This window comes from Argopecten irradians, chromosome 4 (assembly GCF_041381155.1).
Source record: "Argopecten irradians isolate NY chromosome 4, Ai_NY, whole genome shotgun sequence".
NCBI classification, from domain to species: domain Eukaryota; kingdom Metazoa; phylum Mollusca; class Bivalvia; order Pectinida; family Pectinidae; genus Argopecten; species Argopecten irradians.
This window is the reverse complement of record NC_091137.1, coordinates 25340084-25366127: the sequence shown is the minus strand read 5'-3', so window position 1 is coordinate 25366127 and position 26044 is coordinate 25340084. Positions and strand designations below refer to the sequence as shown.

The 26044-nt window shown below is 35.3% G+C and overlaps 1 protein-coding gene across 1 annotated transcript in view; it reads right to left on the bottom strand.

Moving 5' to 3' along the window:
- Window positions 1-2386: 2386 nt before the first annotated feature.
- The window catches only part of LOC138321089 (thrombospondin type-1 domain-containing protein 7A-like), a 278937-nt gene continuing 255279 nt past the window's right edge, over window positions 2387-26044 (bottom strand). The window contains exons 11-30 of the mRNA XM_069264504.1: window positions 25789-26000; window positions 25027-25228; window positions 24393-24594; window positions 24025-24140; window positions 23446-23655; window positions 22893-23090; window positions 22258-22572; window positions 21835-22016; window positions 21339-21463; window positions 20793-20949; window positions 20101-20373; window positions 19740-19854; window positions 19438-19583; window positions 18632-18745; window positions 18245-18344; window positions 17824-18024; window positions 12552-12755; window positions 11036-11056; window positions 8689-8776; window positions 2387-5589 (exon numbers count right to left, since the gene is read on the bottom strand). Coding sequence (XP_069120605.1) covers window positions 3900-5589; window positions 8689-8776; window positions 11036-11056; window positions 12552-12755; window positions 17824-18024; window positions 18245-18344; window positions 18632-18745; window positions 19438-19583; window positions 19740-19854; window positions 20101-20373; window positions 20793-20949; window positions 21339-21463; window positions 21835-22016; window positions 22258-22572; window positions 22893-23090; window positions 23446-23655; window positions 24025-24140; window positions 24393-24594; window positions 25027-25228; window positions 25789-26000 — 4871 coding nt within the window. The 3' untranslated portion in view covers window positions 2387-3899. The remainder of the gene's footprint in view (window positions 5590-8688; window positions 8777-11035; window positions 11057-12551; window positions 12756-17823; window positions 18025-18244; window positions 18345-18631; window positions 18746-19437; window positions 19584-19739; window positions 19855-20100; window positions 20374-20792; window positions 20950-21338; window positions 21464-21834; window positions 22017-22257; window positions 22573-22892; window positions 23091-23445; window positions 23656-24024; window positions 24141-24392; window positions 24595-25026; window positions 25229-25788; window positions 26001-26044) is intronic.

The following is a 26044-nucleotide window of genomic DNA, read 5'->3' as shown; positions in this document are numbered from 1 at the left end:
CTATTTGTTTTTAGTTCGCGAATGATCAAATCAATTTCACAATTTATCCAATAAGATAAAGCATCAGTTTAATAAATAGTTTGGTATCTATATCATAAAGTGCATCTTCATATACATTTGTCTAACGACTAGTAAAATTTGACAAGCAGAAAAGTTTAACGTTTTCTTCAAATTTTCAAATCGATATAAGAGAATAGTGTTGAAATAGCCACGATTTGAAACAAAGGTTTACAATTAGGAAACTATTTTGAAATAAATTGCAATTAGCGGTACAATACAATAAAGCTATGGTTACAGAAAGAGAGTTTTAACTCATTTACCCTAGAAATGTCATAATGGACTGATCCATTATTCGAACAAGAAGAGTCTAGGTGTGTCTTCAAGTTATATTCTGCTCTTTACGTTTTGCGATATCTCGCGGCAATCGCGGCTTTACTTGATTCACTGGATATCACACTGTGGTAGCGCATTACAACTAATTTCCTAAGGCTATTTTCAGTTACAATTAAAATATATATTTTTGTATTGATGCACTTCCGTAAGAGGTGACTGTTGTTCTATGACTTTTCTCCCTGTTATATGTGTATCCCAAGGCAAACGTTGTCTAAACATTTCTTTGCTTTCTCGTGCACAAGTCATAATTGGCCAAATTCCGTCGTGCTTACACATTGCCGTTGGCACTGTTCATCATGCTTTCATTAAAGACTCCGATAATGGTAACCTGATAGTGCACGGAAGCTAAACCAAGAAAAAACTTTATCTTTAGCATTTCGCTTTCTGAAATAGTTCCGTCGTTCTTACTTTTAAAGGTCAATATCCGACTGCTGTTTTCGCTTAATGAAACAGCAATACAAGGGAATCTCAAGAACAAAAATCTATAATAGTAATCGAACAAATCATATTTATTAATAAACGAAATGTTTGTTACAGATCCAAAGAATAAGGCACATATCGTTTCCCTTAGCAACCAACACCTGTATGATGGTCAACAGAAATGTACCGGCCATTTTCTGTCAATTGTGTGTGCTATCATTACAAGATCATATTATTGACAGACTACTCTATACTTCATCACGTAGTTATGCATAGTTAACTACTTTTGTAAGCAGATTTTGTTTGTTACGTCATCAGATTTTGAACGTCACGTGATAAAATTAAAGACACGACTTGATTTTCCCGAGTAAACTGATGACGTAATAGTCAACACATGCTCATAAAAGCAGAAAACTCGTCGTTATTAAAGATTCGGCATTACTTATAGATGAATTGACAAAGCACATGACCTATATACAAGATTTATGAATTTAAATATGTGTATCATTTGACAATATAAACTTAAATTCATGTTGACTGTATTATATGAAGTAAATATTGATACAACTACCATGATATTATTACACCAAGTTGATCTACAAAAATATGTTCTGAACTAAGTTCTATTCACAGTTTTCACTACAAATGTATGCAGCAATGATTTAAAACCTATTTTAGCAACAATGAATAAAATGCTGAAAACAACATGAATATTACCTAAGGGTGTCTGTGGTAGAAATCTGCTCTGGTGGAAAGGTATTCATCGTTAGGTCACGCGTTTGTGAATGCAAACTCACAGTTTCAAACTATTTTTACAACAAACGAATGTCATAACAACGAATACCTACCCTCAAGGGCAGACAACTTTACCGTTCAAAGATGGAACACAAAATAAGAGAAATAGTCAATGAAAGCAACATCGTGATGTTTATAACATGTAGGCTAGATGACGACACGAAAAGTGATGATGCATGGTATGTTTACACAAAGTCAATGAAATGCTGTTGTCATCTCAAATCACGACAGTGTGTACACAAATACGTGATATGTAGATACGACTTAACTCTAATGTATTATATATCATATATTTATACATGATGATTTCCACACAAGTTGATATGAATTATACCAGACGCTAACTGCCAGGTACAACCTCGTAATAAAAATATTATAAATCATACTTTGATAGCGTAACAACACATAACCTAGACTTATATACGCATGAAATATGCAGCGCAAAAATAGAAATTACAGGACGATTTCAAACGTCTGTGCATTTGTACTACCGCAACTACAGAAATTAATGACTTAAAAATTGCATAAACGACGACAGGATATGTTCTTAAAACATGGCAAATATAAAAGGAGGTGTTAAAACATCCATGTTATTTTTGTACATACATTAAATCTATGGTTTAAGCTCTTGGCAGGCCGAACAACTATGAATAAGTTTTATTTATAAATATCAGGGATAAGCAGGCAAATCAAGCGGTTATGTAGCATGCTGGGAAATCAAATCACCATGCGATTATTTTATTGATCGAGATGTTACCATACATATTCATATTTATGAGAACATTTGCTCTTTAGCATTTATTAGTATATAGAAAATGACCCTTAGACTTCAATGACAATAAATGTAACAATGTAAGAGAAAACTGTTACGTTATCCTAGCATGGAGGAAACGCTGGCATTCATCCACAAATTTATTTTCAATCTCTGAAATCATTCAAGGATGATATGAACCTAGATGTATTCACAGAAAACAATGGCCAAGACTTATATTAACAACGAATCTCTGTACCTACTGACCGTTATGGCTATTTAATACTCCATTCATGACGATAATACAAAAATGAATTTTATTTCATATTTAATAAAAAAATCATTTAAAAATGTATATAACAGATACTTAAAACTTATTCATTTTGATTTAAGATCACAAAAACATAAAATTTTATTAGCATGATCAAAACACATAAACAGAGCTATCTCCCTAACAGTTTACCAGTATATCTCTATACTAACATGAAAATATCAGCAGTGTCTTTAAATAGAGAAGCTACATTTTAGCTAGAATTAATTTGATAATGCCAAGTTTTAAAAACGACAGCTCAACGCTAATGAAGTTTTGATTAAGCTACGTTTAAAAATATAACTCTTTGGAGAATGTCTTTCTAAAATATTATCTACCTAAACATAAATATATACATTGTATACAAACATATACCATTGAGCAACTCCATAAATTCTAACATATGAGTACAATTTACGGCATTATATAAAACAAACAGAGCTCGCATTAAGAAATGGGGTTTACAATTCTGACACGTTGAGCAGACATATATTGCAGAAGTTTCAACGTTACACTGGACATTTTAATATAACCGTTACCATATTGCAAACCAAGAATTTAATATCAGCGAATATAGAAAAGGACACTTTTATTATACAATTATAGACTTTCTATTAGGTAGATACAGTAATTATATAACCAGAGAAAAAGAGTACTACTACATGAGCTACATTTTATAGATGTTAATCAAAATATGCTTTATCATTTGTTTTATCATAAAACTAACTCACCTACCACTATCATCTACATAAAATGATTTTTTCTCTAATACATGTAACTATCAGAGACTTTTTATAATACTGAACTTCAGATTTGCATTACTTTTGGGTATAGATTTCGTATTTAGAATTGGCAATGCAGAGCAAGCCAAAGCAACGAAAAAATCTCATTATCGAAAAAATGATAAAAAATATTAAAAATAGGAAATGAACTGATTATGCTATAGATTTTCAAGGATAGCTACTTTTAAATAATACTGAACAGTTAATAACGTTCTACACAACATCAAAATGCAAACGAACAAAAGAAAACAAACGAAAAAGCATTCCAACAAATCAAAATGGGGTACATCTAGCAGTCACACGCTCTTATCCCAGCAACTGACGACCCTCCGATATACCAAGTATTACCATTTTAATACAAACAAGTTATTTGTCAACATATTTGGCAATACCATAGTTATAGTTAATGGAAGTTGAAATAAAATTTGTACCAAGAAGCTGCGGACTCTCATAAAATTGTCTCTTTCCATGTGCGTTCACTTTCGGCTGCATCCGACACATCGTTGGAGCTTGCCGTCCTATTGTCGTCTTTACTATTGTCCGTTATTGTCCGTGGTAAAGATCTACTCCTGTGAATGGACGGCGAGGAACTGCCCCTACCATTAATACGGGTATCAGAGTTCCTTTTCTGTAACTTGTGTAATTTTTTAGCTTTCCTATGTTTTTCTTTAGGTACTGGCGAGGAATCTTCCCGTAGACTAGGATTAGCACTGGACGCAGAGCACGTATCTGCAATCACTCCTGAATCAACTTGAGCAACTTCAAGAGGGTGTTGCAATTTTGGTTGGCGCTTTAATTTCGGCCGACCTGGTCGCACAACGTCAACCTCTGGCGACTCACTACCACTTTTTGGTTGATTTTGATATGGATGACGTTGAGGTTCATCTGGTGGCTTCCGAGAACCACCATTCCAGATTGTTGTAAGTCGTCTCGGCGCACCACGATCACGTGACTTCAGCATATACAGTCGATCACTTCCGCTGTCGGATTCGGTGTCGTTTGTAGAATAATCAAATGAGCTTTTGTTGCTATAGTTACTGCTACAGTCAGCACGTGGTATATCACTCTTGTCATCATTATTATTACTATCATTATGTAGAAGAGGGAGAGCCTCTGCTTCCAGAGACGGATACAATTGTTGAGGAGGAACTGGCAGAGGGTCAGACAAAAGTGGATCATTTTCAGTGTCCGACTCAATGTCCGACTGTGTGGTAGACTCAGTCACGCTTTGGTCGAAGCTACGACCTTGCTCTCTATCTGGGATAGAGTACAATTGCATGTCACAATGTCCCTCGTACCTAGAAAGGGAATCTATCTTTTTTGTGAAATCTTCCACAAGGACGTTAAGACTTTCAGTATTGATATTATTGGGCGGAAATGGACTGGTGTCTGTCAGAGATTTCAGAGAAGAAGTTGATAAGGGATCTGGAAGGACGTTGTCACTGGAGGGCATCAATACTACGGTATCAGGAGCTTTCGCTGAAGGCACATTATTATCCGTAGGTTTTCCCATATGGTATGATGACACGGATGTCCCCGCCACAGAGGCTGTCGTCATAGAGGCAGACAAGGCTGAATCAGAGTTCGTTCTTCCACGATGGGAAAAACTTTGAGATTTTGGAATGAAACTGGGAATGTCTTCCGATTGTTCTGAGTCTGACCTGACGGGGAATTGGTGGACGGATCGAGGTGAAAGGGATGAGGCAGACGACAATTCACACGGGGAAGTTTGCATGCAGTTATAAGCCTTTGGCATGCCAACATGCTCTGGTAAGACTAGTTGCAACTGGAGGTCGGTCTCATTGTTACAATCATGCATTTCTTTGTCAGAATGGGTGTTTGAGGCAGCAGAAGTGCAAGGACAAACGTGGGTCAGTATTTGCGACAGGCTACTGCATTCTCCGTGGTTATCATTAGCCTGAACACATGAACCTACACTCATGTTGCACTTGGTCTCCAACATTCGATCGTTTGGTAGCGTGTCTACTGGGGTAGGAATGGATTTACAAACACTGCAGTTATCAGGTGTGGTAAGGCCGTCAGCGTTGTTTCGGGAAGCCGAGCCGGTATTACTAGCACTGTCTAGTTCATCTAGACTGCCTCGAGTCCTGGGGCGGGGGCCGTAGTGCAAGAAATCACTGTACAGAAAGAAGCAGAGAGAGAAATAGACCACAAACATTAAAAACACAAAAATAAAGCAGAATAGTGCCCAGTATACATCTGTGACAGCCGAGTCAATTTTATAGGTATATGTTATATAATCGTGAAATCAACCTTCATTTATATAATAATCAGGAATAATGGGAAAAAGGTTTGAAGCATTTCTTCGCCTAATTGATTTCCGTTTCAAACTAAGAAACCAGAAACATTTCATGACTATTTATGACTTTCCAATAGATTTTAGAGTATATAGTTTGACTTAGCGTGTATCGTAATTTTTTAATGGATTATAAAGAGTTTGGAAATGATTTTGATATCGCTTTCATATATTTGCAAATTCAAAAGCCAAAGCAAAATGCATCATGATTATATGTAAGCACCAAAATTTGCAAAAATTGATATACATAATAAACTACCATGACGAAGCGTGATTATATGTTGGGGGTCCTATCTAGTCATAAAGTAATATATTGCTGAATGGCAAGGTCACTGAGTGATGTATAGAGCACATATACTGACCAAACTAAACAAAATGGAACCAAGAAATTATAATAACAGAAATATAATATTTACCAATAACTACAATACACAAAATTATAAACATTCAATAATAAAGATATGTAATAGTGATATACAGATATGATATATGGAAATGCATACTATAGTTATGAAGCATACTAAAGGCTACAGCATATCTATTGCAAAACTAAAGGTGAGAAAAGTGAGACCAGCTAATTAAGATTCAAGGTAAACTTGACAGACAATCATACATGTAAGAATTCTCATTTTAGTGGTATATCTGATTTTAGCGCATTTAGCATCATTTTAATATTTCCATAATATATATTGACATTTTGACTCCTTCACTATGCACCAAAAATATTAAAGAAGCGCTTTCTCATTGAGCGAATCTCTTAGAATTGTATACGTTAAACATTTCAACCACCAAAATAAGACGTTTTACAGTCTGCTAGTTCCTACAGAATGGTATATATCAGGGGTTGTAGGTTGCCCACAAAACTACCTATAAGGCCATCAAGAATGAGACAGGAAAATAAGATAGATGACTGCAATTTACCTGCATGTACAAGAAACAATATCTCAACGTATCTTTGGTTGAAGGAACATTGTGTAGGTTCACAGTTTATATCAAAATCTAATATATCAATGAAGTACGTTTTTTGTTAGGTGGTTTTTGTCGTTTTGACTGAGTGAAACGTTTTATCATTGATTATAGGGGATAAAATTGACAAACTGAAGAGAGCAGTTGATATCATTATTAATTCTGTTATTTGTTCAGGAAGCATATAATAGGTTATATCTTTGAAAGTAGTAAAGAAGGATCAGAATTAGAATGTACTTAGTAGTCATCCACCTGGATTAACAGTTCTAAAGGGCTGACAACTCTGTTTATCTGTACCTCATCTTAACACTACACGTTTTATAGCTGTCTTTCTCTAGACATTAGGAGGGAGAAATGTCACATATTAGCTGTCTTTCAAATAACAATAGAAGGGAGAAAACTTTGTTACATATTTAGCTGTCCAATAAGGGTCCAACCATGCTTCATCATTGCACCATAAATAGAGAACTTGATCATAGAATAAGCAGTCCTTCCTTACAACACTATATGTGAGACAACTCTACAATCCTTCCTTACAACACTAAAAGGGAGACAACTCTTTGACACACCTTACAACACTAAAAGGGAGACAACTCTTTGACACATTAAACAGTCCTTCCTTACACCACTTAAAGAGAGACAACTCTTTGACACATTTAACAATCCTTCCTTACAACACTAAAAGGGAGACAACTCTTTGACACATTTAACATTCTTTCCTTACAACACTATATGGAAGACAATTTTCAGAAATTTACAAGTCCTTCCTTACAAAACCACAGGGAAGACAACCCTTTCATACATTTAAGTCCTTCCTAACACCACTTAAAGGGAGACAACTCTTTGACACATTTAACAATCCTTCCTTACAACACTAAAAGGGAGACAACTCTTTGACACATTTAACATTCTTTCCTTACAACACTATATAACATTCTTTCCTTACAACACTATATGGAAGACAATTTTCAGAAATTTACAAGTCCTTCCTTACAAAACCACAGGGAAGACAACCCTTTCATACATTTAAGCCCTTCCTTACAACACTAGATGGGACACAACATTAACTCTATCAGACATTTAGCAGTCCTTCATAGGAGCACTAGAGGGATAACTCTATCACACATTTAGCAGTCCTATTAAATGAAAAACAACTCTATCACAATCAATGTTCACTCCCTCTATCCTTCAGTGGAAACAATTAAATGATTCATTTCACCTTATTAGAACATTATTGGGGAGATAACTCTATCACAGGATTTTACTTACATATCACTATATGACTAGGAAGACAACTAAGAAATAACCTTGTCAATTCCTTTTTGACAAGTTAGAAAATGATTGAACTGGTTACACAATTTTCAATTGTGGGTATACTAGGCAATAAAAAGACAAATACGATATTAACAGTTCAAAAGAGGTTTTAATTATAATATATAAATAGACATAGATTACTGAGCAGAAAAAAAATCAAAGCTAGGGGAAATCTAGAGAAACAAGTAGAGATAATAATCATAGTTAAAAAGGGAGATAAATTGTACAAACAGGTAAAAAAATGATTGTTATAAACAGATAAGAGATAATACTATACAAGTATGTAAGAAAACACAGATAAAAGGTAGTACACTCAGAAAGGAGCAAAGCATAACTTCCAACCAGACAAAGGGAGACAACTACACTATATTGGTATAGAAGCCACTACTAATTTTATAACCATTCAAGGGAGGTGATAAATTATTATAAAAGTAAATATCTTCAAGGGGAAATAACTAACATGTAAGGGAAATAACTTTGATATACACTATAAGAAAATCTGCAAAGGAATAAGCAATAAGTAACAAGAAAAAGCCATATGTTGTTTGAGCAAAATTAGTCTTATATAAAAGCTATGCTGTAAGGTGATTGTGAAATACAAATGAGTAAGAAAACATATAGACCTTTAAAATTCACTTACCTCATATTGTAAAGAGCAACTGTGACAAATATCACAAATATGGTGCCCACGGCGATCACAGCGTATGTCCAGAAATTTAGCTTTCCTTCTGAAGAAACCAAACAAATATAAACATGTTATTCATTTGAAAATTATCAAACCCATTGATTTCTACTAACAAAGTTATATTGGAGTTGTCAGAAAATAAGTGTACATACGGTACATTGAAAAAGAAGAAAAAAAAGGAATTTCTATTAGACTTCTTCATCATCCCTTTCTATATGTATTTAAAGAAGAGAGAAGTGAGATTTTTTTTTTATTTTTTCTTCTGTTTTTTTTTTACATTCATGTACTTAGGGTTTTTATCAGGTAGTCAAGCTCACAAAGGACAAATTCAGAATGATTAAATCATATTTTGATTGGCTCAGTTTCAATTTTTATTTGTCCTAATGACACCAGATATTGGCTGTGTATTAATTGAGAATCTAATGACCTTATATCACACATTTGTTCAAGCAAGAATCAATACCTGCTTACATATATCATTACTACCATAACAATATAAAAATATATGGTATAAAATAAATTTCAATTTTGCACTTACTAGTTGAATAAATGTAATAAATCATATGAAATTCCTGTACAAATGTAAATCACAGTTGCTTTCTATTATGACTGACATACAGGTCCTTTTAAAAGTGTCGAGATATCATGAAAACCATCCATGATGTACGTAGCTCTACTCTACAGCATATAGAGTAATGTCAGTATCTTATGGGTACAGGCTCATGTTCAACAATTAATAAAAAAATGTTATTTAGAAACTGGATTTTTTGTGTGAACACAAGTTATCAAAATGAACTTAATTAAATGGTTAATGGGATTTTAGGATCAAACTTGAAATGATGGGGAAACCATGGAATTATGTTTTAACAAAAAGTTGTTGTTCGAATGGAATTTTTTATGTTGTCTATTTTTCATACCCTTGGAAAATGTCACAATAGATGTTCCATCAACAGCTCAACATGATTATTTAAGAATATGCCTTGTTGTTTGATTAAGACTGTCAAGTTCATAGAGAAAAACCAGCAACCTACTGTACCAGCTGACTACCACTGAAGGATTTCAATAAATACCAGTACAGGATCTCTTTAAAACTACTGCTGAAATGAAATTCTAAACTAATTTAAGTTTGTTGCATCTCATTTTTTGCTGCACTCACAAACATTCTGGAATTTAATCACAGGTTGACTTTACTTAGAGCAGGACAAGGTGTTATGAACATGATCAATATCATATGCCTCTTAACTAAGACAGTCCTTGCTAGGGCTTAAAATAATAGACTCATTAATTTTAAATTTTTATTTCCCTGAAGTGTAATTACTGGGTTTTGTTTTGTTTTGTTTTCTTCAAAAAAGAAATATCTAAATTCAGTTGTTTTTATTAAACAGATTTTTTCTGTTCAAATAAATTTTACATTTTATGGTAAATTATGTATTTGCATTTGTTTAACACCACTGATGAAAATACATCTACACCATTTAAAAAATTGGATTTTGATGCCTTGTCTGTTATCATTGGTGATATATTAGTTACTGGACATAAACATGACCTGTCTGTTTTTTTTTGTTTGTTTTTTTTTTTGTTTAAAGAAAATACTCCCAACACAGGTATTACTACAACAAGTTTGGTGTTCAATGATGTACTTGAACTATCATGCAGTTTCGTCCATGCTGAAATGGTTTCCAGGTTCAGTTAATTCTGAAGGACTTAAATGATTGACCATTAATATGAGAAAAGGTAATAGAAATGTAACTTAAAAGTGATTTTTCTCCTAAAAAAAAATTAGTATCATGGTGGTTAATATGAAACAAATTTTTGAACAACTGAATGTTGGTTTTTACTTAATCTTATCAAAATGATCAAAAACAAGATGCCAAAATAACAGAAATCCTTTAAATATAAGATTGAGAAAATGATTAATAAGTTTACCAGTGTAAAGTTTAACATGTATTACAAGTATTCCTGATATCAAAACCACACTAGAAATATATACATTTTTCAGCACTTCATTTCTCAATATAATTAACATTAGCATTCAATTTCCAAATGCATGTGCTTCTAAATAGATTTATTAACCAGAATGATTAACCTAAATATGTATATATATATATATATATACAATGTATATATTTTATGGTTCATTCTATAAATCCATAAAGGGAGATAAATTTAGATATAAAGGGAGATAATTTATTTTCATTTTGCTTTGAATATTTGATAATTTTCTGTTAGTTTGGCTTTGTAAGTATGAAAACAAATAAAAAATATAAGTAAATTAAAAAAAAACTTTTGGTGTTCCTCTTACCTTCATCCTCTTTCTTAGGAACTGAGTTAAAAATATTTAAACTTTTTATAGAGTATTGTTTAACTGATGTTCATGAACCTTTAACTTGATTTCCATATGTATGTAATATATGGAAATATCAAATGAAAAACTGAATCTTCTTACATAATTTTGTAAAAGTCTGGATGAAATTTTATGGTTTATTCAAATCATTTGTGACAATGTTAAATAACAAATAGAACCCAAAAATGTATTGCACTATCTAACATAATTAATTAATAGCATCAAAACAGAAATGTAAAATAAGCTAATTGATGTTAAAGTAATAATGTTGCGGTAATAAAAATAAACAAGCATTATTTCAGAAAGTGCATTAAATGAAATCAGTTGATCAACAGAAAAGACAAATGCATCAATGCCAAAATTTCAATACTGAAATGCCATTTTGTCATAGAGCTAGTAATTATAGAACTATAATAACAATATGAATATACTAACAATAGAGGGAAAACAGCATGAGCTAGAACTGTTATCATCTCCCCTCCCTTGTACCCCTGTTTTGTAACGAAAGTCATTACTCTGAAAATGGTGGAGATATATCTTGTTCTGATATAGATTACAGACATCTATACTGTATATAGATTATTGCCACAAAGTTTAGCCGAAATCCCTCCAGTAGTTTAGGAGGATACATATACCCCTGACCTGATGCATCAGGTTAAAATTTCACTAATGTATAACAACAACCAAATCATCCTTTTTATAAAACAGGTTTATGAGCTTTCCCACTAATTGTAAATCGTTGGTCTGGCTGCTCAAACCATTGAACCGTTACAGTTTCGTGTAATTTTTCTTCCACAATGCCACAGCAGCAAACCGTCATGTAATTACCAGGAAATTGAATTTAACTAATCAATTTCATGGTTATACAAGCAGCCACAAATTGGAAAATATTTGATTTTCTGCTTGGTTAAAACTGTCATTGCCTTAAGAACTTCATGGCAGGATGTTTCACAACAAATATATAAATGGAGAATTCTGTTCCATTGGGAAACAATCATTTCCCTGGAATAATCTATTTAGGGGGAAGGTGCATGTTAACCGTTTCCAAGGTTCTATTTCTGATTCAGAGGCTCACATAAGGGGAGATAATTAAAACACTACACATACTGATGGTTGTATAGATCCCATACTGTAACCTGTATCAATCTACTTCCTGAATGATTTAATTACAACTACAATTCTAATTACAAGTTGTATGTGAACAGCTAAGTAGACAAATGATATATTTCACATCAGACAGGGTAAAAACTATAACATCTCCCCCACCCGATAATCCAAGCTACCATTTTCTTACTTCCACTTTGATCAGAGAAAGTTTCTCTAAAATAATTTAAAAATAATAAAAGAATGTATTAAAACATTATATTTCATGTGATGAATAAAATAACATTTTTTCCTTTAGTATTAGGTGTTTCTATCCCTGTAACAGAGTAATTTATTGTCTATGTTGATTCTGTCGTTTTACAATACTGACCTGTTTTTTCATTAGAGGATTGACCTCCTACCACAGTTTGGTTATCCATAAAACAGCCGAACAGTGTCTCGCCCTTGTAGTACGCGATGTATCCCTCAGCACAGGCACAATAGTTAGTATCATTGCAGTAGGCTCGCTCAATGGTTTCACATGGCGGTGAACAGTACAAGAATGTCGGAGGACGTAAATTACTAGCACAACCACCTGGAAAACAATAAAATGAAATTCAGTAATCTAGGCGTATGTGAATTACTATTTCAGAAACAAGTAAATTAGACTTTGGGCACAAGGATGATGGGATACATGAATTTTTAATTCAGAAACATTAAAGATGCTCCACCGCTGACAAATAGTATTTTTTCACTATCAAAAACAGGAGCAGACGATTTAGTGTTTTTCTTCGGTAACAAACACTATTACCACCATTGAAAAGTTTGAGTTTCTAATTTTACTTTAAGTTAGAAAAATGAAAAATAATTAATTGCATCCCAAAAAAATTCTATGTCACTATATTCCATATGGAAGGAACTACTGATTGCGCATGAACCAAATACGAAATAAATTATTTTATATTATTTTTTGTGTTAATTAGACATATATATACATGATCAAACACCAATTATTGTTCAACTGATGAATATCATTTATGCTTTGTCGGCAGTGGAGCATCTTTAAAACAAAATATTTAGTAATATAGATTATAGGTTATAGATGGATGTTGATTTCAATTTCTGAAGTTTGGATACAAATGAGAAAGTTTGAACACTAGGATGAAGAAACTTCCTTAACCTTGAAACAAGCAAATGAAATGTAGTACTCTTGATGAAAGGGGTAATAGGTAATTCTATTAGATATCTGAAAACAAATGATTCATAGAGCTATTGTATGCCTTTGGAAGTCATCAAATGATTTTTAAGTTCCTTGGGATAAAGAGGTTAGAGGATGTAATTTTTTCTTTACAGTAATCATGAAGGGAACAAACAAACATAATATAGTTCTAGGTTTGAGGGAAATTGATTGCCTATAGTTGGTCAGCAATAGAAATGAACAGATGAAATTAATATTGGTGGATATAACAGCCTCCCAGCCAATTTGTTGGTGGATGTACATTTCTATTATACTCATCTGGTATCAAAGCTAGAGGCTATACAATCAAGTTTTCTCAAGTCCATAGTACTAAAATATGGCTATACATTTACAAGGTAATTTCCATCTGTATGGTGGGGATGGTGAAAAACAACAATAAACAAGACACACATGCAGCTACATAATTTTCAATTTCACAAGAAATCTTAATTCTATTTTGTTACCTGAATATTACCAAATGTTTACATTGACATTAACTTGTTGATCCCTGAAAATTCATAATGAACTGTCCTAGACTTTGAATAAGAAGAATTCAAATGTATCTTCAGAGGTAAATCAGTTAATACGTGATGCTATGCTGCTCCTTTCGGAAGAATTGATGCATAGATACATTAAAACAAATAGATAATGTGAAATAAAATTAAAAAAAACCCAATGCCTCCAATTCCCAGAAATTCCTAACAAAAGTAATGTGTAAGACCAATGTTTGTTAAAGAGAAACCCTACTTACATTTTATTTCTGCCTTCACAAACGGAAATAATCCATACAACAACAATCTCACAACACTAATCCAGGACGGAATAAAATAACCTCCTGTTACCGTAGTAACCGCCAGTTATCATACACTACATTAATCCAGGCCGAAATACACAACCTCCTGTTACCGTAGTAACCACCAGTTATCATACACTATACTTCCAGCAATCCAGGCCGAAATACACAACCTCCTGTTACCGTAGTAACCACCAGTTACTACATAAACCACCAGTTATCATACACTACACTAATCCAGGCCGAAATACACAACCTCCTGTTACCGTAGTAACCACCAGTTATCTTACACTACACTAATCCAGGCCGAAATACACAACCCCCTGTTACCGTAGTGACCACCAGTTATCATTCACTACACAGAGAAAAACGACCTAAATCACTGCAAAATTCACAAATCCAAGCAACTGACCAATTAGCTCCTTCCTGATCAATCACAGTGGAGGGAACATTCATGTGACCCTACCTCCTCCAGTGTTGTGTTACAAATTGGTGACAGCTCCAAGTCGTGGTGACAAAACTCCAGGATACGGCCTAGTGCTGGAGAGATCCGAGGCATTGATAACCAGTGTCAGACAATTACTGTAGAGGGCATAACGAGGGAAAAGTCATGCCATAGATCTGTTAATGTGACGCTTATTGACAAATTGGCTACAAGTTCTTAAGGAGATGGTCTTAAAGGTTGTAAAAAAGGCATTGAAGATACAAAAGCTGCTTTTAACTATCAGAACGGTACAGTCAACTAGTAAGTCATTCTAAGCCATGTTTGTAATGCTAAAACTGAAGACATTTGTGATGACTGGGGCCAAAAATATTGATAGGAGGTGGCGATTAGAATTGACTATTAAAATTTATCATTGAAATGGTGAGAATGATATCAAAGCTATCAGAAAAAGAAATTTAATATGAATATTTTGTTTCACACTGCATGAAAACCTTAGAATTAATCTCCGTATATAAAATTTTAACAAGGCTACATCACATAGAGTTGAATACCAAATGAAACATTGTATGATATTCCTTGTGGAAACATTACCCCAGACAGGCTATTTTTGCAGGGCGATCTTTCAACAGAAATAGACACAAAATGATCGAGGTTGATTTCTTCACGAATACATTGCCATTTTTACACCTTCCCTCGACACAAACATTACGGCTGCTTTATATCCTGGAGTCGACACAGCTTGTATAGGAACTAAAATCAGCAGTAAATTCTATAGAGTGGTACTGTACTAATGTTTTATCGTTGTGACGAGACCACAGAATGCTAGCATTATGTCCACAGCACATCTGTAACATTGTACGTGTAGAGGAGTGCCTGTTAGACATGTAAAATGGAGTTAAAAATGACAAATGATGCCTTGTCGTCTCCTTCAGAACTTTGAAATGTCTATAAAGATGGACACGGCTGATATTGGTATACAGCTACTTCAAGGTTAAGTAGTTCCGTCATTTTTATATTGATTTTTCAACCCTGAAATAAATTATTGGGCTCGAATAGCACAATAAAGGATGAAATAAATATTTTATAATTGTATCTCCTTCCCAATCAAAATATGCTTCTATGTTGTCCAATTTAACACTGTTATACATGCATGTACAATCGATTACTTGAGTATAGAAATCCACAATATAATATTGGATTGGATTCCATGCCAGGGTAGGAGGAGAGGTTTGCAGAGAAAAGTCAACTGATAACATTTCAGCTACTCAAATTCAACACAACAGTCCTTCATTACGGCAAACCAAGCCTTTGGTGTACAAACTGAACACCATGAAAAGTTCCCTGACAAACCAAGCCTTTGTTGTACAAACTTAACACCATGAGAAGTTCCCTGACAAACCAAGCCTTTGGTGTACAAACTCAACACCATGAGAAGTTCCCTGACAAACCAAGCCTTTGGTGTACAAACTCAACACCATGAGAAGTTCCCTGACAAACCAAGCCTTTGTTGTACAAACTCAACACCATGAAAAGTTCCCTGACAAACCAAGCCTTTGGTGTACAAACTCAACACCATGAGAAGTTCCCTGACAAACCAAGCCTTTGGTATACAAACTCAACACCATGAGGAGTTCCCTGACAAAACCAAGCCTTTGGTGTACAAACTCAACACCATGAGAAGTTCCCTGACAAACCAAGCCTTTGTTGTACAAACTCAACACCATGAAAAGTTCCCTGACAAACCAAGCCTTTGGTGTACAAACTGAACACCATGAGAAGTTCCCTGACAAACCAAGCCTTTGGTGTACAAACTCAACACCATGAGAAGTTCCCTGGCAAACCAAGCCTTTGGTGTAAAAACTTAACACCATGAGAAGTTCCCTGACAAACCAAGCCTTTGCTGTACAAACTCAACACCATGAGAAGTTCCCTGACAAACCAAGCCTTTTGTGTACAAACTCAACACCATGAAAAGTTCCCTGACAAACCAAGCCTTTGGTGTACAAACTTAACACCATGAGAAGTTCCCTGACATAACAAGGCTTTGGTGTACAAACTTAACACCATGAGATGTTCCCTGACAAACCAAGCCTTTGGTGTACAAACTCAACACCATGAGAAGTTCCCTGACAAACCAAGGCTTTGCTGTACAAATTCAACACCATGAAAAGACCCCTGACAAACCAAGCCTTTGGTGTACAAACTAAACACCATGAGGAGTTCCCTGACAAACCAAATCTTTGCTGTACAAACTCAACACCATGAGAAGTTCCCTGACAAACCAAGGCTTTGCTGTACAAACTCAACAGGAGGACAAATCAAATCTTTGCTGTACAAACCACAGGCCACTGTGAGCTAGACAAATACTTATAGACAAACATTTTCTTATCTTTTTGCAAACATACCAATACAATTATCAATTGTAGATATATATAAACATATATTCATATAATTGCTTAATGCATGCATGCTTCATTTCTAGAGGAAGACTTAATATTCTGGAAACTGAATTAAGGTGAGGATGGAGTACTTTTGATTCCTATATGGTTCTTACAAAGTGGCAATAAAATATCAATAAAGTGAGAAGACCAACAGGGTGACCGCTCTACACCCACTAGGGAGATTCTAATTAGCTATGATGGCAATGTATCAATGTCTGTGTAGGTGGTCCAGTATATCGGTCATCAAATGACCTATCGCCCTGTGTCATAATTGAGAGAATGGCTACATAGGTCATAAATGTTCAGATCTGATTATCATGTGTCATAAATGAGAGTTGAGATAATTCATTCAAGTATTTTGATCATTGTTCATTTGACCTAGAACAGTCAGACAATAGATTTGATAATGATAATTGTCCATTTGACCTAGAACATTCAGACAATAGATTTGATATTGATAATTGTCCATTTGACCTAGAACATTCAGACAATAGATTTGATATTGATAATTGTCCATTTGACCTATTTTCAGAGTGACCATAGAATGTTAAATCATAGATTCAACTCTAACCTTTAGGAGATTGGGTGTTATAGGAGATTAGCCATAAGCCGTTCACCTAGTTGGCTGGTTTTTTTTTTTAACTTTATCCTTTGTTCTAATGAACAATACTTAATTAATGCTGACAATCTTCCATAGTAAATAATTTAAATGATAAGAATGATAAATCTGTTAATTATATTATTTACCTTTAACTCTCAGTCCGTCTGATCGCTCACACCAGACTTCACGCTCATTGTTCTTCCATGGTGTTGTCATCCATCGGAATGTGGAGCAGGAGTCGGCGTAACACGATTCACTCATCCAAAGCTGGTCGGGACATCTCTCCTTCTTTGGACCGGGGTGAGCCAGTATAGCACGGGACCTACTGCGAACACCCTCCGTGTAACCTAAGATAATCAAATTCAATTCATGATGAATATTAAAATTTAGCTTCTTGTTAATTCTTTAATATCAAATTAAAACAATAAATTCAGTCACTGTGTTTGTTTCTTATTCTAATGATGTATTTGATTTTATACTGTTAAACGTTAAACTGTACAATATTATCATAACTTCTATGAAATCTATTCCATTTTTTCCCTTTTAGATTTGATAAGATGAACTCACCCATTTCGAAGTCATGACAGGGGATGTAGCATTGACTCCAATTGGACCATTCAGTCACCACACATTCCCCAGGACACGGAACATGGCACGGCTGCTCCCTCTGGTGGGTAAAACAGAAAAAATACAAATCCCTTCTCTAAGATAGACTTCTATTTTAAGCAAAATAAAAATTTGAAATGGAGAAATTACATACGTGATTCTTTTGAGAGTATAGCCCAGGATTTTTTCTACAATGAATTATCTTCTGTAGTTTTGTTTCCATCTTTACCATCAATACAACATGAACAAAATTGTTTAAGCAAGTATACGTGTATTCTATTTGAATTTTCATTAACAATTACATATCTAAGGCTCATGCTATATGACATCTGAGACGAGTAAACGTACCGGTAAGACCATTGTGGTCAGGTCCCGTGGACATCGTGAAGAGTCGACAACGAGTCCGTTATCACCCCGACATGTGATATTCCTGGCCTGAATACCATGACCACACACTCCCAACTGTAACAAAAGAAAAAAAGAAGGTCTGATAAGGAAGATGGTCTTTACACAAAGGTGGTCACGATGGCAGGTTCTTTACACAGAGGTAGTCACTATGGCATATGAAATTTGAGAAAGATCCCTTCAGCACTTTCTAAGAAATAAAGGTAACAAACTTTAACTATCAAAATACAAGATTGCTGACGGTTGGCCATCTTGATGACCGATCTGTTCTAAAATCCAATATGCACAACTAGGGTCCTAGGGAAACCTGCATATAAAATTTCAGAAAGATCCCTTCAGTACATTCTGAGAAATAGCGGTTGGCCATCTTGTTGACCTATCGGTCACAAAATCCAATATGCATAACTAGGGTCCTAGGGGTACCTACATATAAAACATCAGAAAGATCCCTTCAGTACTTTTTGAGAAATAGCGGTAACAAACTTTAAGTATCAAAATCCAAGATGGCCGCCTGGCGGTCATTTTGTTCACAGATCAGTCCCGAAATTCAATATGCATAACTAGGGGCCTAGGGGAACCTGCATATGAAATTTGCAAAAGATCCCTTCAGTACTTTCTTAGAAATAGCGGTAACAAGAATTGTTAACGGACGGACGGAAGGACCAAGCACGAAAGGTGATTTGAATAGCCCACTATCTGATGATGGTGGGCTAAAAAATCCAATTTCTGGATTGAATACTAAAACTTGCCTGAGTGGAACATTGTGACCATTCTGAAACCTCCCACTGGTAACAACCACGAGAAAAGCAGTGCATCGCCTGGGACAGAATTCGTGGACAAGATCGGCCATTACCAATAAACTGTTGAACAATCGAACGGGTTCTCTTCTTTGTACCTGTAACCATGGTGAAAAAATCCTCAAAATTTTAAATATTTACACGAAAGTTTTAACAATCGACAAATTTGTAAAACATAAAGATTCATTAACATTTTCAAATAAATATCTTTCATTCTGAGCACTAAATTCAGACTTCCATTTTTTAAAACTTACCAAGTCCACAACTCTTGCTGCATGCGTTCCATGGCGACCAATCAGACAGAAGACAGTCCACATCACATGGTACCTCACAGGACACTACGAGGGGTTCTGTCACCTGGCCATGAACCTGTGTAGATAACTTTGAATTAGTTGAAATTTGTAACATTAAATACTTCAAATTATATATAGATTGCACTGCTGTATAACATTTTGCCATGTTAATTGTAAAAACAGACTGCTTTTTTATTTGTTGTATGGCCCTTACCCTTTCTCAACTCAAAAATTAGTATGCTTTTTCTACCAAAACTGAATATGTATACAATCAAACAAAGAAAATAGTTCAAAATGAAATAAGAAAACAACACCATCTTACATCTTTACAGAGCTTGTTGTCCACCACACGACCAAAGTGGTTTTTACAGATGGCGTAGCGTTCCTTGTGTCCAACTCCACAGTCATCAAGACCGTTGTTAACAAGACAGGTGGTCCACTGGGCTAGCTCCCATGAGTACTCAATACAGTTCTCTCCCCTGATACAGGGACGAGACTCTGTCAGAGGAGGACAAGTACTCTGGTACTCGGAATATGCTGCCGATTCACGCATTATCATTCTGTCTCGTTGCTGCATCTGGTTGTGGTTGCATGGCTACAAGATAGATAACAATATAACATATCATATTAGCATTAATTGCACATTTGTAGTCTCATGATTTTAGTTTGATATCAATCAGATGAATAATATTGCTTAAACATTGTGTTTTGGTGATTGGAGTTATCTGCTCCTGTTCGCTAGTATAGGTTTTTCTGTAAATTAATTCTGATTTGAATGAATCATGGTAAAAGTCAATATCTATCACACCTTTAAAAAAAATGACTCAATAATGTACATATAATGATTCAATATTTGAGCAATGAATAACATAACCTATCAATTTTCTAAGAAAATTACAGGTGGTGTTCTTTTTTTTAGACTTGAACTACCTTTCAAAACAAAAGACTCACTTTAGAATACTGCGATTGACCACCTTTGTACCATATTGATATGCTAATTAAGGTCAACTCTACCTGCTGACACTGTGACCACTGGGTCCATTCACTGAGAACACAGTCGCCAGGACAAGGGAGATAACAGGAGCGAGTACTCCGCGGTTCAGGGAGGCCAGCACAGTTGATATCATCTACACGCTCTGTCATAACACCATTGATGTTGACGGCATTACAGCTGGAAGGTAGACAAGAACACAAATCAATAAGTTGGAGTTTTAACATAGAGTGGATTAGAGACAAAGTAAATCTGAAGAGAAATTCATCAAATTCTGATTTAAACAATCCTATAAAATCTTGGTTAATACATTATGCAGCAGTTATACAATATTTTTGTCAGAAATTTTACATTCTTCTCAACAATTTCATACCAAAAGAATATATATTTGCAACTTATTTTCCAAAAAAGGGATTTGCGAGACTCTTATGTCTTGAACATATAATACAGATAATAGTGGAATTGAGTAAGGACATTTGCAACACTTTGCACTACAAATCATAACAGGAAATGAACAAAATATGAAGGAGAAAATTTATGAGAGATATCAGTGGTCCTATATAGGTTACCTAACGTGTCTGTTTTGTTGGCCATCCCCACATCTCTCCCCCACCGGAGGCATACACATGTCCCAGTCGGAGGCTTTCCACGTGTACTGGACACACTCAGGGTGGCAAAGTCGTGTCTGGATCTCCTGTGAACAAATATTCAAAAATTCAAAATTCTTAATTAAACAAAACAAAATTCTAGTCTGTTATGATAGACATGATTAACTCTCTAGGATATAAGACATCCTATATTCACTTGTTTAGGACCTCAATAAAGTCAAAAACTTCTTGGAATCAATTTTTGAACTCTTAAATATCTGTTGAGTCCTATGGTTGTATTTCCTTATCCTACATAGACCCACACACCAAATATGAAGTTCTACAGGCTAATTGATACGAAGAGAGAACCCTAACAAGCTCTTATTTAATTATAGGTCAAAGTTCAAAATATAGGTCACATTGATCCTTTTATCTTTAACAGTATTTTGTTATAATAGGTGATTTTTCTTTACATTACCTCATCTAAAGTGCTGTCTAGGGAAGGGCAGCGTCTTCCTCCCTCGGACGGAAGTCTGATGTTGTTGCGGAAGCGTTGCTGAACTCCAGCGCCACACTTGGTGGGACAGCGACTCCACGTACTCCAAGTGGACATCTGACAGTCTACAGGACATGGCACTGTACAGGCCTTCTCCTTGGTGTCTGTTGTAGAAACAGATTTTTTATATTAAAATATAATGGCTTATAATAGCTTTGTTGTGAGGTATAACAAGTCTTAGGAGATGTTAACATATAAAGCAACTAGACTTGGTAGCTCTGAAACCAGCATATTATAGACCAATAAGTATCAGGCTTGTTGTCGAGGAGTCCTTAAAGGCCTAAATCAGTCTAAGAAATGATGGAATATAGATTAGATTTCGGAGACAGATTAATTATAACTAACCTTTACCATCCAATGTACACTTGTCAGCTGATTCCATGGCATTCATCACGTTGCGACATGCCACCACCTTGTATTTCCGTCCCATCCCGCAGCTGTTTCCGACTTGCGGATATGTGATATTACGAGCCAATCTGATGCCGCGATGGCCAGACAGGTGGGTCATCATGAGATCGTGTCTGTTGGGAGGGTCAAGGATGCATTCTGACCAGTCACCGATGATGACCGGCTCCAGGGTCTTACATTCCAAACAGGGTCGGTGTTCATACACTGGGTATTGCTTCTTGTCCAAGCATCTCAGGGGTACAGACTTGGAGCCTTTCAATCAAACAATTAATGTAAGATCAATATAACATTGTCTAAAAACATAAACATCTACACTTCTATAGTTATATTTTACCTTTATTTCAAACATTTTCATGGTGATTCATTTGTATTCAACTTACTTAAAATTTTGTCTATGTATAATACACCAGATATTGAGACAAATAACTATTACAAATTTTTCATGGATTTGTGCTTTAACAAAAGTAAAAATTTTGCAGACTTAGTTCAACATTGCAATGCTAAGAGCGTTTGGCTTTTAGTTGATTATTGACAAAGTCAAATGATATTGAAGAAATACTTCTCATGTTTACCTTCGATTGGCCGACGATCTCTAAACTGTTTCCCGCCACATCCTTGAACACAAATACTCCAGTCTGCCCAGTCCGTGAACACACAATCCTCTTCACAGGAAACGTAACATGTATCGTACATGGAGGGCATGGCCCCCGCGTACCTCAGGCACACGTCAATAGCTTGTTGAGTACCATTCTCCCTTCTACATGTCACATCTAAATAGATAAATATCAATATCAACATCAGGCATCAACATGAAAATGAAGTATAAAACTTTCTTACTACATTCTACCGACACTAATTCCCACTATCCTACAAATAAATGATGGAATTATAAGGGGGGGGGTGGGGGAGAGGGTCTTATTACTGAATGCATCAAATTTACCTAAGTTTTTTAATAACTCAGAGTTAGAACTTTTATGAAAGAGAAATGAAGTGGCTACATATTACCAGTTGTCCATTGTGATGTTTATTCATTGTTTAGACAGTTAACAATCACAATGTTACTTTTCAACTCTTTGTTTATTTTTTTATGATGCTGTTACAACATATTGGATCACTATCACTTACTCCTGGTGCGGATGCCCTTGCCGCAGCCTCTGACCGTCGGAGGCAGCACACAGGAACTCCAGTTAGTTTTCACCCAGCTGAACTGGTTACAGAGTGGCAGACTGCGACATTGCTGATTCTCCTCTAGGTTCTCCGGACAAGGCGCTCCATTGTTTTCCGGATAGTGTTGGATGTAGCGCCTCCGAGACCTAGTGGGGATGTTTTCACCACCTGTTACATAGATTTATTTAGGATAATAAACTTAGTGTGACTATGTGGCTCAGGTGGTCTAACATATACCGTAATTACTAAACCTCAACCTTGCATTCTCGGGCGCAAAATTTCTGGCCCAAAAAGTGCTGAAATAAAATTATGGCTAAAAATGTCTACCTAAGAGTAACATACTGAGACACTTGATATTACCATGGTTGTAATTTAATAATAAAACATGACATTATATATAGTGTTCACTTTTGTATAATGACCACAACATTTATAGGCAGGCTTAATTATAGCGATAAGATAGTGAAAATTAACAACTTGAAACCTGTGTAACCAGATGGTAATCTTAAGTAGATATGTAATTATACAATAGCATACCTATCCAGCAAGTTGCAGAACACTCTGACCAATGAGACCACTCGGTGAAAGCACAGTCTTTAGGACATGGCACATTACACACCTTTGTGGCGCTGGGTTTCACTTTCTCTGTACACCTGTCAACGCAAATACACTCATCATATCAAAGATATTCTTCTTTTTAATGTAAACACATTTACATAGTATTTTCTCTACAATTTGATACAATACTATGGTTTACCATCCATTAATCATCAAGGATTCAAACCTCTTTAATTTGAAAGGATCATAAAGATGTACAAGAATATAATATGTGAAAATAAGTGATATATGTAATAATGTTTGGACATTTCTTCATATTAATCAAAATGCTGATGACAATATCTCACTTTTCTTCAGATTCCAGTTTTCCCTCAGAGTCATAACATTTCACATTACGAGTCTGTGTGCCCCGCTCACACGGGCTTGACTCGTCGTCGAGTTGACACACGCCCCAGGGGTCAGCTTGCCACATGAACAAGGCACACTCGATAAGTGTTGAGCAGTCAGCAGTTTCCTCTAACTCCCGTGGGTTGGGACATTCGCCTCCTCCTATAAACAGATGTCAAATAAAATTATTTCATTTTCAATTTTTATTTTATGTTTTTCCTTTATCATAATTTATACTTAAACAAACAATCAATTGGAACATAAATAATCTATTTAACTAAATGAGTTTAATTAAAATAAATGCCTATTAATCTTTGATCCCCAAACAAATTTCTTGTCAGTATGACCATAAAACAGTTAACTCAGAAGTATAAATATTGTTTAAGCATTTGAAAAGATATAACAATAGTTTTTAATTTAAATCTTTAAAATTCATTCAAATTAACTCTTTCAATTAATCCTAATTTACAATAGGGGCATACCTGAAAACCTGTGGCCATGTTAACATACTATACCAGTATCATCAACTTTAACCACATCTGATCTTCAAAGAGTTATCTTTCTTTGTACAGAATTCAGCTTAACTATCATTACCTGAGAATGGACGCGCTAGGATAGTACGTTTGCGTCGTTTGATGGCCCTTTCCCGGAGATTTCCTGTCTGACACCTGTCAGGACACTCGGTCCAGGGTCCCCAGTTGGACACTACACAGTCATTAGGACACGGGATCTCACACTGGACCTGGGTCTTAGGGCGCTCACGGAACTCCAGACATAGGGTGTCAGCCACACGGATCTAAGGGTAATTAAACAGCAAAATTAGGGACAAACAGTAGAGTTATTGTCAACCATCACTTTTGTTTTCAGAACAGCAAGAGATGACAGAAACCTTTGAGATGAATAAGTAGACTTTAAACAAGATTTATCAATTTTATTTACTGATCGATATATGATCTACGGATAGCCTCAACGTACCACAGATGCAGATACAGGTAATGTATGTGCTAATTAAGTGGTATTTCTGATATTCTTACAGGCCAATTCAACATCATTTATTAATTTTGAAAAATGTGGTATTACATGAAGTCACATAGAGTTGTATAATGCTTTTTAACTCATCTAGAAAAAAACAAGGGAAAAAACAACTGCATTACAAATAGCTACCTGAGGCATGCCAAAGCCATCTCTAGTGTAATGGATTGTAACAAGTTAGACACTCTTCCACCCTTTAAGTGAGCCTGTGATTGATTTTAGCATGACATTGATGAGTCATTGCACAATATTGCTTTCTGATACGATAATGATCTGGTAAAAATACAGTCAGACAAGGCCTCTGACATCAGGGTGTACCCATACCTTATACTTATTGAGACAGGCCAAGGTACGATGGGCGGTGCCCACCCCGCAATGCTCCCCCATGTTAGTGTTACGTAGGATACAGGGCCGAGTGACCACCTTCCAGTTGTAGCACGGTTCTGGATCACAATTCTGCGTCTCACTCAGGTGAGGACAAGGTTGACCTCCTGACCCTGGCAGGGTCAAAATCTCACGAGTCCGGTACCGTTGTCCTGGAAACAAATATCTTACAATACATTTTGTTATTTTCAAAGTT